Source organism: Bombus vancouverensis, chromosome 16 (genome assembly GCF_051014615.1).
Source record: "Bombus vancouverensis nearcticus chromosome 16, iyBomVanc1_principal, whole genome shotgun sequence".
Lineage (NCBI taxonomy): Eukaryota > Metazoa > Arthropoda > Insecta > Hymenoptera > Apidae > Bombus > Bombus vancouverensis.
Genome location: NC_134926.1, coordinates 3706319 through 3720866, shown reverse-complemented (window position 1 = coordinate 3720866; position 14548 = coordinate 3706319). Strand labels below are relative to the sequence as shown.

Genomic DNA, 14548 nt, shown 5'->3' with positions numbered 1-14548 from the left:
CCGCTTTCAGCGAGCTGGAGAACACAGTGGAGGAACTACGTGGCAACGTCATAAACAGAAAGACAAGGGTCAATATGTCGGATGTGGAGAACATGGCCTTGATAATGAGCAAATCCAGGTAAAGGGAGAGAGAGAGAAAGGCGAGTTACTAAATTGGTAAAAGCTAAACGGCAGTTGCAAAAGCTTTCAAGAACTAAACCTGTGTACTTTCAAGTTTGACTAATTTTATAACGTCACCATACACATCCATTCTCTTACTTTCAAAAGCAAATCCTATATTCCGATTGAAAACGATGTGACAGACCGCATTTTCTGTTTTAGCAAAACGGTGGCGGACCTGAAGGTGCGATTCCCGAGTCTTCAGGAAGGTATGAAGGGTTTATTGAGCTCTGAAATGGAGATGGTCGTACGAGCGGAGAAATTCCTGAAAGAAGAGCCAGAACGATTAGAGTCGGCGTTGAAGCGTTGCAAAAAGCTCACTAGTACCCTCGTGACGCTCAAACGGTAGGTAACATTGCTACGGTCCCTGAATACGGTCCACATGAATTAGGATCATGTAAGCGCGCAACGAAAGATGCACAAAATTAACTGGGAAACGAGTGAGAATTATAAAGGGATAGAAGAAGTTTGATATTGTGTTCGCCAAAACTAACTGGTAATCTGTATATTCCGCAGTTTGGCGTCGGTGCAAGAGCAGCGATTACCAAACGCAGCAGCGAGCGTAGACGCCGAGGAGACGCCACCGATAACACCGACCTCTGCTCAACATTCCAAGGTAACGCTTCATTTGCCCCGCTCGCTCGCTCGCTCGCTGTCTTTTATTTCTTTTTCTCTTTTCTAATGTCTCTGTCTATCTAATCTGGATCCTCGTTCGACTTCTTTCTCAGCTATTTCCGTTCCAATAATACCCGTTGCATGGAATTCCTGAAGAAAAAACCTATCACGATCCTGTGATCCAGTTTGTCGCGCTTTGGAAACCTCTCTGCCCCCTTCCGAGAAGGATGAAAAAAAGAACGAAGCGTTTGATTTGCGAAAATCTCGATGAAAGATCGCGTACCGTTGTTGATAAAAGGCACTCGACATGGAGCACAAACGCAACTTCGCGTTCTACGTTTCTTCGTGGGACGTTCGCGTGGATTGTGCCGAGAAATCTTTGCAAAGTCGATGCACGTGGTTCCCCTTTCTTCGTCGTGTTTGTACGATTTGCTTGACAAAGAGAACTTTACACGCGGCTAGAAGCGACAGAAGCGTCGAAAACTTTCCGCGAGTGATTAAAACAGAGCAAATCCTGTGATGTCGCGAGCGAAAATGTGACGCGGTCTTTTGGCATAGTCTCGTTGTTTAAATGAGAGTAGCGTCAGAAACACCACTCCAGAGCTTTGTAGATCTATCTTTGCCTAATCGAGTAAAACAATGTGGTATCTTGCAGTGACGTACGTTAAGTCTGACCACCGCTTACCCCGTATCCTATTATGCTAAACAGCGCATGCAACGAGTGACATAGAATTTTGTCTACACATATATATTTATATAACTGTATACATAACTATATATGTATATATACATATCGTACTTTTGGTATTGGTACACATACTCTCTCGTATATTTTGTATGCGTATCGTATGTACACCCTCGTTCATAAGTGTTAGAACACTCGTGAAAAGTTAGATTTGGATTAGGTTAAAAAGAATGTCGATGATCTTCAAATCCTGAAGAGATAACTTTACGTCAGTTTAAGCCAATTAGCTCTGTCCTCGCATCATTCTTTCTATTGATAAAAAAAGCAACGAAGATGTTTTGGCAGTTTGAGATGAACAATCTGCATAGTTCTATAATTTTATAATTCTATCATATCATAATACTTTCAGAAATATACATAGAATTATACAATTATACGATACTATAATAATACTATAATGTTACAACTCTATGATACTTTGCTAGACGCTATATGCTATACCAACGAGACTGTATAACTTTCTCATTCGAAAAATTCTTGCAAACAATTTCTTCGCCAAATTGTATCCATACGTTACTGGATATTGTTTTATACGAATTAAAAATTCTGATCGGTCTAAATCTTTTCCTACCAATCTATACCAATGTATCGCGTTCTGTACAATATACCACTAGGTGTCCTAATACTTAAAAACGGGAGTGTACATACATACGCGAGTCCATGCGTGCATTCGTGATCTTTCACGCAATCGGCACCAAAACACTGCGAAACGCGTGCCACCGAAATACACTTTGCTTGATTCGCCTGTATCCAAGAGTAAACTCGGTCTCGGGATTCGTCTCTGGAAACGATCTCGTGCGTACAGTGCCTTCTCTACGGCTTCAAGTTCGCGAAAGATACGGTCTTCGCGTGTTCGTTACTCCAAGAAGGATCCTCGTTGGATCCATGGATCTCTTCGTCGACCGTTGGATCTCTCGGTCTCTCGATCGAAGTCTAGTCGAAATCTAATGTAAACCTTTCCTCGATACGAAACGAGCCGCTCGTTTCTCGGACGAGCTTTGTCGCGAAAATTCAGCGGCCAGGACCAAGTCTCGTTACTCTATAGAGGTAAAGGATTGGGGCAGTACGCCAAACACGCGTTTCTATCGAACGTCCCAGTGACAAAACGAATCTTCCTTCAACTTGTGTCTCTTTGTGACATGGACCCTGACTTCCACCCTGATCAACCCCCCATCACCAATATTTTCAGTGTTTGCTGTGTCCCGATAGTATAGATATTTTTTATACATTTAGCAGCGTATGATGTGACAAAACGAGTTTCGGTCGTCGAGCCACGATACGAAAAGCTCTTTTTCCCAATTTTCTCTGTCTCCTTGTTTTCTTTGCTTCTGTATCGAATGACCGCGAGTGCCGACGACCGTGTTTTGTCAGATCATTCTCAGTGTTAGTTGTGACTTAAGGGGAAAAAAAAGGAAAAAAGAAAGGAAAAATCTGCGTCGCGACGGGATTAAAGAGCGTTTGTTCCCACTATATTTTATATTATATATATATATAAAAATCTTGTCTTTTTTTTCAATTAAATCTTGTTCGAAAGAGACGAATTTGGAGCGGCGGGCTGGACGCGAGACAACAACGACAAAAATTTGTTCGCCATCGTCGGTTGTTGCTCGCGTTTTGATCGTCCCCTCTCTTTCCGATAATACGAGCGAAACGAGAGGTTCGATCGGCTCTAACGATGATGATGATGATGATGATGCTTTGCCACATGTAACGTCGTCCTGATACGAGTATATGCCTGACAAGCGACGCGGGTTACGCAGACCTTACGCCGCTGTCTCGACACAGCGAGTTTTTAAATTAGACTGTTTATTAATTAAAGAAATAATATCTCTCTATATATTATATATATATTCCTCTCTGTCTCTACTTTTCCTTTTTAATAAGAACTATAAAACGCAGGTTGCAGGCAAGATAGTGAATATTATATTAATTTTTTAGTATGGCTGGAAGTGGAGTACTAACTTCAAGGAGGCCATACAGACCAGTCACGAGTAATTTTTTAATGATTCATATATTTATAAATTATTAATTATTATTATTAATATTTCTACTTTATTATTATTATTATCATTATTATTATTATTATTATTATTACCATTATTATTACCATTATTATTCTGTACTATTTTATATACTATATATATATATATAAATATCCATACATCCAAACGCACATATATATATATGCAAACATATGTACACTTATACAATCACCAATTCCAAATATATATTCACACACGAAATATATATATATATACCCCCCATACACACCCCTAAGCGCAAACGCTCACATACATACATACATACATACATACATACATACATACATACATCCATACATACATACACACACACGCGTGTTTATATATATATTATATATATATATATTCCTTTTGTCGGTATGATGTCTGCCGCACAAATCGTCATATTGTTCATATAACTGTTTATCCTTCACGACGCTCGAAGCATTTTGCCAAATTCCTCCCGTCTTTCTTTTTTTCCGTGTACACGCGCGAAAAGAGACTGTCCTTTTTTTTTAAGCGGTAGCGAGAGAGAAAGTAAAGCCTTGCGTGGAAGTTTGGCGGAATTCTTCGAGGGATTCGCCGAGCGAATTCTTGTCGTCGTTGCTCCGGATCTATACATATATATAACTCGTATATACATATACATATATATCGTTTAGACGCGATAGAGCTCCGTTTTTTACTGTCGTGACGAAAGGTTGGGAATAATCGCGGTCGCGAATCAGTTTCTCTCTCTCTCTCTCTTTCACTCTCTCTCTTTCTCTCTTTCTCTCTCTCTCTCTGTCTCTCTCTCTTTCTCTCTCTCTCTCTATCTCTCTCTTCGCACCGAGGAGTTGTCTGACCCGCACCGGTTCGTACTACTGAATCGCGGACGTTTCATCTAGAGGTCAGGATTTACAATTAGAACGTGCATTAACCTTCAGACGATGGAAGCTAGATCATCGTTGTCGAATATCTTGTTTTCCAAGACGATTGAAAATATTTTTACCACTGCGTATTGGTAGTTTTCATTCGAATAAACAAAGATTTGAATTTGGATAAAACGTACTATCACAGATCACTGCCGGAGCAGAAATTTCGTGTACCATACATAGACATCTTTACATATGCTGGTAAAATCAAATAACAGATACCTACAATTCAAATAGAACGATAAATATTAACGTAATTTATTTTTTCAAGCACGCTACGATACTACCGAAGGAATGTTGTATAAGAAAAAGTAAAGCGAGTAGCAAATAAGAGGAAAAATTTTACTCGAACGAAAGTTTAATTCTAAATTTATAAAAAAAAAAAATAGTCCATAGTAATTTCTAAAGGAATAAACGTGAAATATTTGCAGGAACGAAACGTGACCCAGCTTTCACCGTCCAAGGATTATACGTATATCAGATATGTCGGAAGTTCGATTCGCGAGTCTCTTTACCCGTATCCATTTTGTTAGGTCATTTGACAGATGAAAATGGCCGGATTGTTAATAAAACCATTCAAGGCCTCTAGTCGCGTTGCGTTGTTTGCATCTTACCGACACACCTAGAGCTTTGTTATCGTTGTCCCGCTATGTCCCAGCGCTTTTCAGACCCGACACGTACCGGCAAAGAGCATACCCGACACGCACGAAACATTTCCGGGATTAATAAAAGCGTGCAAAAATCCCTCGGCTGTGCTACGCGCTACGCGCCTTACGAGCTCTCACTTGGCCTTCTCGCAATACCTCCTTCTTATTACATTATCGCTGTATACTCTTATATTTAACGATTTATTCTCTTAGATGCATATACCAATTTTTACGACGACCTTTTACTCTTAATTTACGTCGGGGTATCGTCCGAGTAACGCTCGATGAGCCACGCGGCACCATTTCCAAGGAAACAAAGTAGTTGCGATCTCGACTCGTCAGACACACTCGTTCCAATCCATTTCTTATAGTAAGGTGTAACAATCCCCCAACCCCCGTCTCTGTTCTCGACACACAAGGTTTACATTGGATTTCCCGCGATTAAGTTCGCGGCGACGACCACAACAACGACGACAAATACGACGATCACGATGAACATTGGAAATGAAATAATCCTGTAAATTGCACGTGATCGTCGTCGAATGCGCAACTGCTCGTTCCTCGCTCGGTCCTGCAGCCCCCTTTCTCACTATCCGCACTTTTCGCTAACCTATATTACGAATACATGCATCTACGGGGAGAGAAGAGAAAGAATTTCTCGCCGCTCGAATAGGCGTTTCGTACCCATGATTTCTATCTATCAGTACGTCTTAAGCTGAATCTCACACTGACGGACAATTGTCCGCAGACACGCGTCGCGTCCAATCAGCGTCTGTATTTGCTGGGATACAGGCAGTAAAACAGACGCCGATTGACCGCAACACGTGTCCGCGGACAGTTGTGTGTCAATGTAGATTTAACTTTACAGGATGATTTCACAAGAAAAGAAAGAAATAACTCGACAACGTGGATCATGCACTTTGTCAATTTGTTGTTTCGTCAAACATTCGCCGAATTATTTATACCGCATATTTGCCAATTAGTTCGGTTAATTGCAGCGAACGAACAAACAGCAGTAGAGAAAATTCGAGAAATAACGCAAGATATAAGCGCGTCGATAACAAATATATAAATATATATATCGATATATATAATTCGATATAAAATTGAAAAAATCTCAAGAAGCGTGAACGACTCTTATTTATCGATTTAAGAAAATGAACCTGTACAATTGGTAAATCAATTCTCCAGATAACTCGACGATCATAAATCGTATCTATTACGTTTCTCTTGTATTTGCTTTTGCAAACACGTTCGTCGAGTTATTTATTGGAAAATCAACCTGTAGATGTTCGAGCGAATAAAAAGTTTCGTTGCTTCTTCCATTTATGATTTTGCAGTCGTTTGGGACGTTCGCTGATGCTTGGTACGCGCAAAACTCGATCATCGTCATCACGCCATTATCATCCTCACTTTTTCTTTGGTCATTCTGCTCTGACTGTCGCGTCTCACATAATTTTTCACCGTTGCTTTCGATTTCTTGCGAGATTGGTTCACAGCTCGCCGGCACCCTTGCTTCACCGTCCAAACTTTCGGTTCTTTCAAAACGGATCGATTCGACGTCGTCACTTTGTTCCATACACATGTTTCTGTACACACGCCCCTTTTCTCTTTTTCTTCCTTCCTCTCTTCTCTCACTCTCTCTCTCTTTTTCTTTCTCTTTCTCTCTCTCTTTCTCTCTCTCTCTCTCTCTCTCTCTCTCTCTTACTATAAGGATTGGACCAAAGGTTTTGATTGTGTGTATCTTTGATCGGCCAACTTTTACATTACTTTATACCGTGTATATACCTGTGTTTCTTTCTTCGAACCAGACTCCACTCGTCTGCAACTTTTTTCAAGCATGTTCCTTCGTGTGTGCGTAAAGGAATGCGCGCGTATCGTACGCGCAGCATGCGACATGCACGTGATCTAAATATGTTGTGTAAACACGTACAGGAGTTGGCGATCTCCGTTTGCTCTGCACGTCGAGTTAGCGTGTAGCCATGCATGCTGTTTCAAGCTTCGTTTTTTGCCGAACAAAAAGGACGCAGTCGAGGCGCGTTTACCGGGTATCGAGTAACACTTTTTTTCTAGAGGCAGCAAACAGCTAACGTACGTTTTCGGGAACGAAATAGAGGATTTTTGGTGGATGCCCGGCGAACGTTACTCGACTAGCACGGCTTTCTTTTTCGTACACGGACTGACAAAGAGAACACGGATGATAAATGCGGGACGAGAAACGTTCTGGAAGCGTCGATCGCCGCGCCTCCGTGAGAACTATTCGCGAGCGAATTAGGACACAGAGCTACGCCGATTACAACGGCCGCAAATCTGATTTTGGATTTTTGATTTTTGGTTTCTCTGTTTTTTTTTTTAAGTTGACTAATACTGGACGACAACAATCGATGCCAAATGTAAAAGAGCCCCAAACGAGTACTGACTTGTAACACGCACAACGCACGCACAAAACGTATAACCCAGACCGCAGGTAACTATTTAACGGAATTAATAATTACGTATGTTTATTCCATTGATTTTGTTATAATATACTTTTTTTCTATTTTCGCTCACCGACTCATTGACTCGCATCGTTCGATCGATCTCGCGCCTTCCGATTTTCTCGGTCATCCTACTTTTTTCGCCTATTTCTCACGGTTTTTTTCTTTCTCTCTCTCTCTCTCTCTCTTTCTCTCTATCTATCTATCTATCTGTCTATCTATCTCACTATCACGCTCTGGCCCTCGATCGCTCACCATTTGTCTCACCCACAGCACCCTTGCATGCGAACATTATATTCGCGCACATTTCACTATTACTGGCATGACGTAGCCGATACACGAATGGTCGATTCGCGAGCCATCGTCGCTCGATAGCGGTGCGTCCTACTACCAATCTCTCTTCCGCTTCACACGGGGATACGTATAGTGGTTCATGAAATTGTTTGAGTCGTTAGAAGCATTTCACGAATGCATTTTGTACCGTTAACATATTAATAAGATTCGAAGATATTTTGAAATTTGATTGTGGCTACGACGCGAGTGGACTTTTATGCAAATTCATATCTTCAACGACATAATTCGTCCGTTACACGTTATATACGTGTACGTTATACGATAAATAGTTGTGCAACTTCCGTGTACGTTTTCGGATTACTTTCAAATACAATCGAGTCTCAATAGCGAGAAATCCTGCGTCATAGTTATTGCAAATAGTTTCGTAAGTCGCTATATATTCCTCATTTCCTGGAAATACATTCGATCCCGGATCACAATGGCGCACCGCCCTCTGCGACGGTTCTCGGCGTCATCGAAAGTTGATCACATCGAAGCCGCATATAACCATCAAAGATCTTCTTTCTTTCTACTATCTCCCATCTCACACACAACTTTCGACGATCGCTCGAGCCTCCATCCGCAAGTTGCAAGCCGCAAGACCGAGAGAGCTCGATTTATCGAGCTCGATCGGCCTCGCGTCCATGCGTACACCAGCCGTGTACAGTCGCGTTCGTAGAGCCGAAGAGGACAGTCTTTGATAACCGGTCGTCCACGTATCGAACGCAGGCAGCTGCCCCTGTGCCAGCGGAACGCACTGTCGTGGGGTCAGCGAGCGTCATCGGGGGAGGGCCCCACCCTCACGAGCCACCCGCCACCCATCAGCAGCGTCCGGAGAACGCACTCGACGCTCTGTTAGACGAACTACAGACGTTCTCGAGGCCAAGCTCGCAGCTAGGTCACGCGCAAGGCTCCTCGACGATGCTTTCCGAGCTGGGCAGGTCAGGAAGCAGAGGAGAGGCAGTCGGTGCATCCACGGTGGCAACAACGGGTCGGCCGCCGTGCATCTCGGACATAGGACGGAAGGGGAGCGTAGATTCTTCCAGTGGGACGTTGTTACCAAGCGGCGGAACACTGGCGCCAACGGCAGGGCCACCAAACGCCGGAGGAACGCTTCGCAGATTGCACTCTTATCCGTCTAGTTCAGACACAGACACGTCGCCCCCCATAGCGAGACTTCAGGTGTCCCTGCAGGAGCAGCCGAGTCTGCCCACGCTGCCGCAAGGATTCGTTCCCGGACAAAAGCCACCGGTGCCTGAGAGAAACGCGGAGCTACTTCAGCTGGCCAGCGCCAGAAGGGTGCCACCGCCTCCACCGCCGCGCACCAGCTCCAGGTCTCCCTTGGCTAGTCCCACCAGCCCTCAGCTACCACCTAGAAACCATTCTTATAATTTACAGAGCGCCAACGCCACGCTCCGAAGGCCACCGGCACGCGGTACCCTTCCTGTTAAAGAGGGCAAGCCTCCCATGGCTCTACCAACAGAACAGCCTGTGGCTACGCTCGAGAGCACAGCACCCAATCCAGTGCTTCATAACAACTCAACGAGCTCTCAGTCGTCAGCCGTGCTATCCACCAGCAATTCTAGTTCCTGCGAGAGCGTCAACTCGCAGGAAGGTCTGCAGAGCAAGAAGGGTAGACAGGAGCAGCTGGAGCAACGGCATCAGGAGCTGTTGCGTAAACAGAAGGCCCTGCAGGAGCAATACGCAAGACTGCAACAGTTACAGAGGAACACGGCGGGTCTGACTACAATTCCGCCTGCGCCACCAGATCTTCTGAAGAAGACAGGATCCGAGAGTAATTTGTTGGCTAAGATGGGCTTGGGACTGAGCACTGCCAGCTCTGGATCCTTAACTAGTCTAACTGCTGCTAAACAGCCCTCTGTTACTCAGGAGGTAGTCTCTGTGGATGGCGTTCATGCGCGACAAGAAGAGTCGAACGATCAGCAGAGGATGGCCAACTGCAACGTCGCGTCCAACGTAATCGCAACGACCAGCTCCGGCGAATCTAACGGCAGTCAGACAACGATCGTTGCTTGTAACACGTCGGCAGCGAGCGTTTCCGCCGTAGCGTCAACGACGTGCAGCACTGCGAGTACGACGGCTACCACTACTACTAGCAAGATCTACGAAACGGATATTCTGTGACCGAGAAGCCGTTCGTTGCTCGAGGCGAGCGTAAACGTGGCTGCCGCCGAAGTCGTGCTCGCGAGTTAACCGCGTTTTAAGCAAGCGAAGGATAAAAACTGGGGAACGAAAGGGCGATTTTTGTGGGAAGATTAGATCGCGACGAGGCGACCTCGCCGGCTGGAAAGTAGAGAAAACAGCGTAGAGAACTTAGCGAGTCACGCGTAATTTATAATATCGATTATCATAATTAATAACGATATATAGTATTACTAATCGTAAACGAAAAGCGCAATCTCTCTCTTTCGGAACGCATAATCCGGACGCATAATAATAGGGAGGCGAAAGAGGCTGGGAGTGATCCCCTCACGATCGTTTAGGAATAAAAAAAAGTTAGGCAATTGGAAGATCCAGTTCCTGGTTTAGGCAGGATACAATGATTGTATCGTCGAGCATACGTCAAGCTGTAGCGACGATTGTGCCAAAATGGAGAGCGAAAGCCGATAAACAACCGATAAAACGACACGCCCCTTTACTCGCGTTTTCTCCTCGAGCCAAGCTCTGCTAACTTCGAGCGAATAAAACCGACTGTCGCTATGATCGTGGTCTATCGTGCATACCTATGAGTATATCTAACTATATCTACGAAAGAGAAACGATAAATTTATATACACAAAGCACAGGAGTAAGATGAGAATTTCTATATAAACGAATATTTAAGCGAATAGAGTTAGATTGATAGAGAAGCAGCAGAACAGCGTCGTAATACACTGTCGTGTCACGTCAGATATCCTTGGCAGAGAACGTTTAATGGGAACGTTTATTCCTGTCTAAGAACCGGCTATGTACGAACTCGCACAAAGTGCTAACGACCGCGCTGAACGAAGCTATATCTCTCCTTATATTTACTTGTAAGTCACGGTGTGTGAAAGATTCTTCGTATGTTTCTAAGTAGCTTTGATCGGAAAAAGAAAAAAAGATGTAACCTCGATGGAAAACGCGAGGGTAGAGTGCGACCTTATCTCGTGTCGCGGTAAACGCGTTTCGGTTAATGCTTTATTTCCATTATATTGGCATAATAATTCCAATATATTGGAATCGATTCTCCAATAATGGAAATTCCGAAGAAGATCGATTTTTCGACGGACAATGGCAAGATCGAAAGGAACATTGCTCAATATTTACCGATCGAAAAATGCAGCGAGTGTTTACACGGCGTTGTCAAACTGCTTGTCGATTCGTTCCAAAGCATGGTTCGTTTCGTGAAAAATTTCTGCGAAATCTCGTGAGATCGGCATGTAAATTATCATTCGATGTATCATGTGATGACCGACTCGTTCGATCGTTTGCTGGCTTCACGAATTTGCCGTATCTTCGACCGATCGAACCTAACCTCAAACCTACATCTAATTAGCGCGTTCTTGGAACGATTCGCCGCGCTATTCCACGCCAAACGTTCATTCCTAATTCGATTAGCTGATTAAATTGATTCGCTTGAATCGCGTCAGAGTTCGTTGATAGAGCATATCGCACGCTTGTCACGCGCCAATCCCAAATTTCTGTCAGCCTTTAAGAGGCCGCGTGATCTGTTAGTGAAATTCGCGGTATGTATCCCTATTAAAAAGAACGCAGGAAGCGCGAGAGAAAGAAGAATGAGAGTAGAGAACGATGATATGATGTAAGATTCGGTAGTAACGTTGACAGCGAAGAAGAATACCCGCTGCTTTTGTTATCGAGGTCGTAGAGAGATGTCGGACTAGCGATGAGCTAAACGGAATAAGGTAACCGTGCTTCCCAGTGCTCGACAAAAATCAGAGATACACATTTATATAATCGATATGCGCATACTTTGCTTCGAGAGGCCTAATAGCCGATAGGTTTGATTCCGTGCTTCTTCCTTTCCGTTCGTTTTCCTATTCAACTGGAATTATTGCTTGCCGCGGTTTTCCCTTTCTTTCGTCGCGTCGTCATTCTTCGATAGTCGATTAGTAAAGATTTCGTCTACTACGCCGATCGTAATCGTGGCTATTATTTATTTTCTACGTACACCATGAAACGCATCTATATGGAAGTAATAATTAATATACATATAACGATAAGAAGTAATATGAATAAGAATATGGATAATAACGATCGATCACAGTATTCAGTTGCGAGTGTTTATCAAATCATTAAACGATCAAGACGGTACACGATCCCAACGAACAAGCACTTCTCGTTCGATCTTCACAGTCGGACTTGTATATTGTTCCATTCACGACAAGTAGGTACTTACATGCAGCAGCCTCCAGTCGCATAATTTGCATTTGTACAAAGCTGCTTTCTCTCAACGCGCACTTCTTCGTTTTCTGCCGATTCGATCCCTTCCCTGTCCTACCATCCTTCCTTCGTTCCTCCGTTTATCTACTCACGAAAGTATGCGTTTCCTATTTTACGTAACCGAGTCACATCTCATCCTCCAGAACCACCCCATGGCTCATGGTCTATTATCCATGGCCCAACCCATCCCCAGGCAATAATTTCTCCCTCGAGAGGTGTGAAATATCGGTGCCACACCTTTCGACCGCGAGACGCAAAAGCGGGACCCGAAATCGATTCAGTTATTTCCAGAATGTTAGCCAATAATCGATATGTAATGTTTTCCGACGATCCTGTACGCCAAATCGAATTGACTTGTTACATTTGTAAATGTTTGTAAGTAACTATCACGTAATAAAATAATCGATTAATAATCATCGAAATTCTGTTATTCTGATTGTATACCGGTTTTATTTAGTTGCAAATGCAAAGTATTTGTATATAAAATAAAAAGCAACAAAGCGGTTGGCTGACCTAACGGCGAACTCCAACGATCGTTCACGTTCTCGGTTACACGCCCTCGTCGTCGATCAGCCCGTGTGCTTTCATTATACCCTTCTCCATCTTCTGTTTCTCCTTTTGCATTTTATTGTACCTCTGTATAGCGTTTGATATCGCGTATCGCTCTGGAGAATCCAATTCGGCGTAAACTTTGATTAATTCCATGTCCTCGTGTATCGTTTCCTGAGCCGACTTAACATCAGGATGAAGCGCGTGATACAACCGTACCAGCGCGCCTGCCTCTTCTATGTTTTCAGTGTCGATCAGTTCCAACAACAACTTATCGATATTATTCTCCCAGGCAAGTTGAAACACCAACGGACCAAAATGCCTCGTAGATCGCAGAGCATCGAGTTTATTTAATTTATACACATAGGAATACACTTCTTTCGTAACCCTGTGGTATTCTGGATCATCAGGTTCAAACTGCACACACGCCCTATCTAGGATGAATTCGAATTCTCCTCTGTCCAATAGATCCTATAAATATATTACGCATTAAATGAAAATATATATATATGTACATGAGATACAAAGTAAATTATAAATAATAACAGTGAGACGGCGGCAGAACCAGATCTCAAGCAACGATTATATATGATTTAATGAATATTTAAGTCTCTGATAAAAGAGATCGTTAAAAAGTATTTTTTTTATAAGAGAAAGGAATATTGAAACATTTCTTACACTCAAGTATGGATGGAAGAACATTTGTGGAGTGTGTATCTCTCTACCATTTATAGGAAAGTATATTTGATTCATTCTGTGCCTCTCGTTGCAAGTTGCTTGTCTCAATGTACCGTTTGGCTCTCGTATCACAATTAATCTGCTTCTATTGTTTTTTCCAAAAGATATATCTGTAAACACGAGACTATGTTGCTCGTAACCTTGTAATTCAGGTTCTTTGACCAGTACTTCAACCTCGTCTGATTTGGTTTTCACAACAGGTGGCATCTGAATGCGTCTTTTTGCTTTTGCTCCTATTTGAGCTCGTGCCTCTTGTAACTCTTCATCTGTCATAAAACTATACTGTGGAACCTCCAACGGCATTCCATCTCTGCGTACTGCAAAAACCTTTTCATAATTGATACGAGTCAAGGTCATCAATAATTCCTGTACGTGTCTATCGAAGAAAAACGGAGCAGGATCCCTTTCATCTGCTGTAAATTATATATTAATAATTTCATTCGATAGCTATAGAGATAAAGCAATAAAGCTAAAAATATAACTTGCACTTGACTTGACAAGAAGATAAATGAAAATTTCGATTTATCTACTTACTTGTGTAATTGGCAAGCGTAAACGACAATTTTAGATCGATTGTTCGCAAGAATTTCTTACAGTGAAATTTATTCAACTATACATTATTATCAATATAACCTCTATTCGACTAAAGATTCTGATACAACGAGAAAATGAATAAAAATTCCGTGTTTGTACTTACTTGTTTGTGGAATTGTTGAGCACAAACGACAGTTCCAAGTCGGTCGTTTGTAAAAATGTTTCAAAACAAAGTTTATTCGGCTACACATCATTTTGACCAAATAACCGACTTAACCTCAATCCTAGCAGACAACAGAGTTGTCAGACATATTTACGTACCAAGCATGTACAGGAATGGTTTCAAGATATACCAATCACAATTTAGTCTCCA

The 14548-nt window shown here is 42.7% G+C and overlaps 2 protein-coding genes across 28 annotated transcripts in view; one reads left to right on the top strand and one right to left on the bottom strand.

Annotated features, from left to right (window-relative positions):
- The window catches only part of LOC117163125 (uncharacterized), a 215715-nt gene extending 202939 nt beyond the window's left edge, over window positions 1-12776 (top strand). For 21 of the 26 annotated variants that reach the window (XM_076625237.1, XM_076625236.1, XM_076625239.1 and 18 more), the window contains 4 exons: window positions 11-118; window positions 322-504; window positions 676-775; window positions 8641-12776. In XM_076625237.1, the coding sequence (XP_076481352.1) occupies window positions 11-118; window positions 322-504; window positions 676-775; window positions 8641-10056 (1807 nt within the window). In that variant the 3' untranslated portion in view covers window positions 10057-12776. Of the gene's footprint in view, window positions 1-10; window positions 119-321; window positions 505-675; window positions 776-887; window positions 3055-3457; window positions 3511-7458; window positions 7569-8640 lie in introns of those variants that run through there. The other 5 variants (XM_076625256.1, XM_076625255.1, XM_076625257.1 and 2 more) reach the window with 4 other exon arrangements.
- On the bottom strand, window positions 12777-14478 carry mRpS22 (mitochondrial ribosomal protein S22). Of its 2 annotated transcripts, none has more exons than XM_033345180.2 (3): window positions 14339-14478; window positions 13582-14054; window positions 12777-13374 (listed from the first exon to the last, which is right to left on the bottom strand). In XM_033345180.2, exons 1-3 carry the CDS (start codon window positions 14427-14429, stop codon window positions 12904-12906), a joined length of 1035 nt encoding a protein of 344 aa, XP_033201071.2. In that variant the 5' UTR covers window positions 14430-14478; the 3' UTR covers window positions 12777-12903. The 2 variants fall into 2 exon arrangements, with proteins under 2 accessions (XP_033201071.2, XP_076481384.1); XM_076625269.1 differs by having other exon boundaries at window positions 13582-14051; window positions 14339-14475.
- Between the last annotated feature and the right edge of the window lie 70 nt (window positions 14479-14548).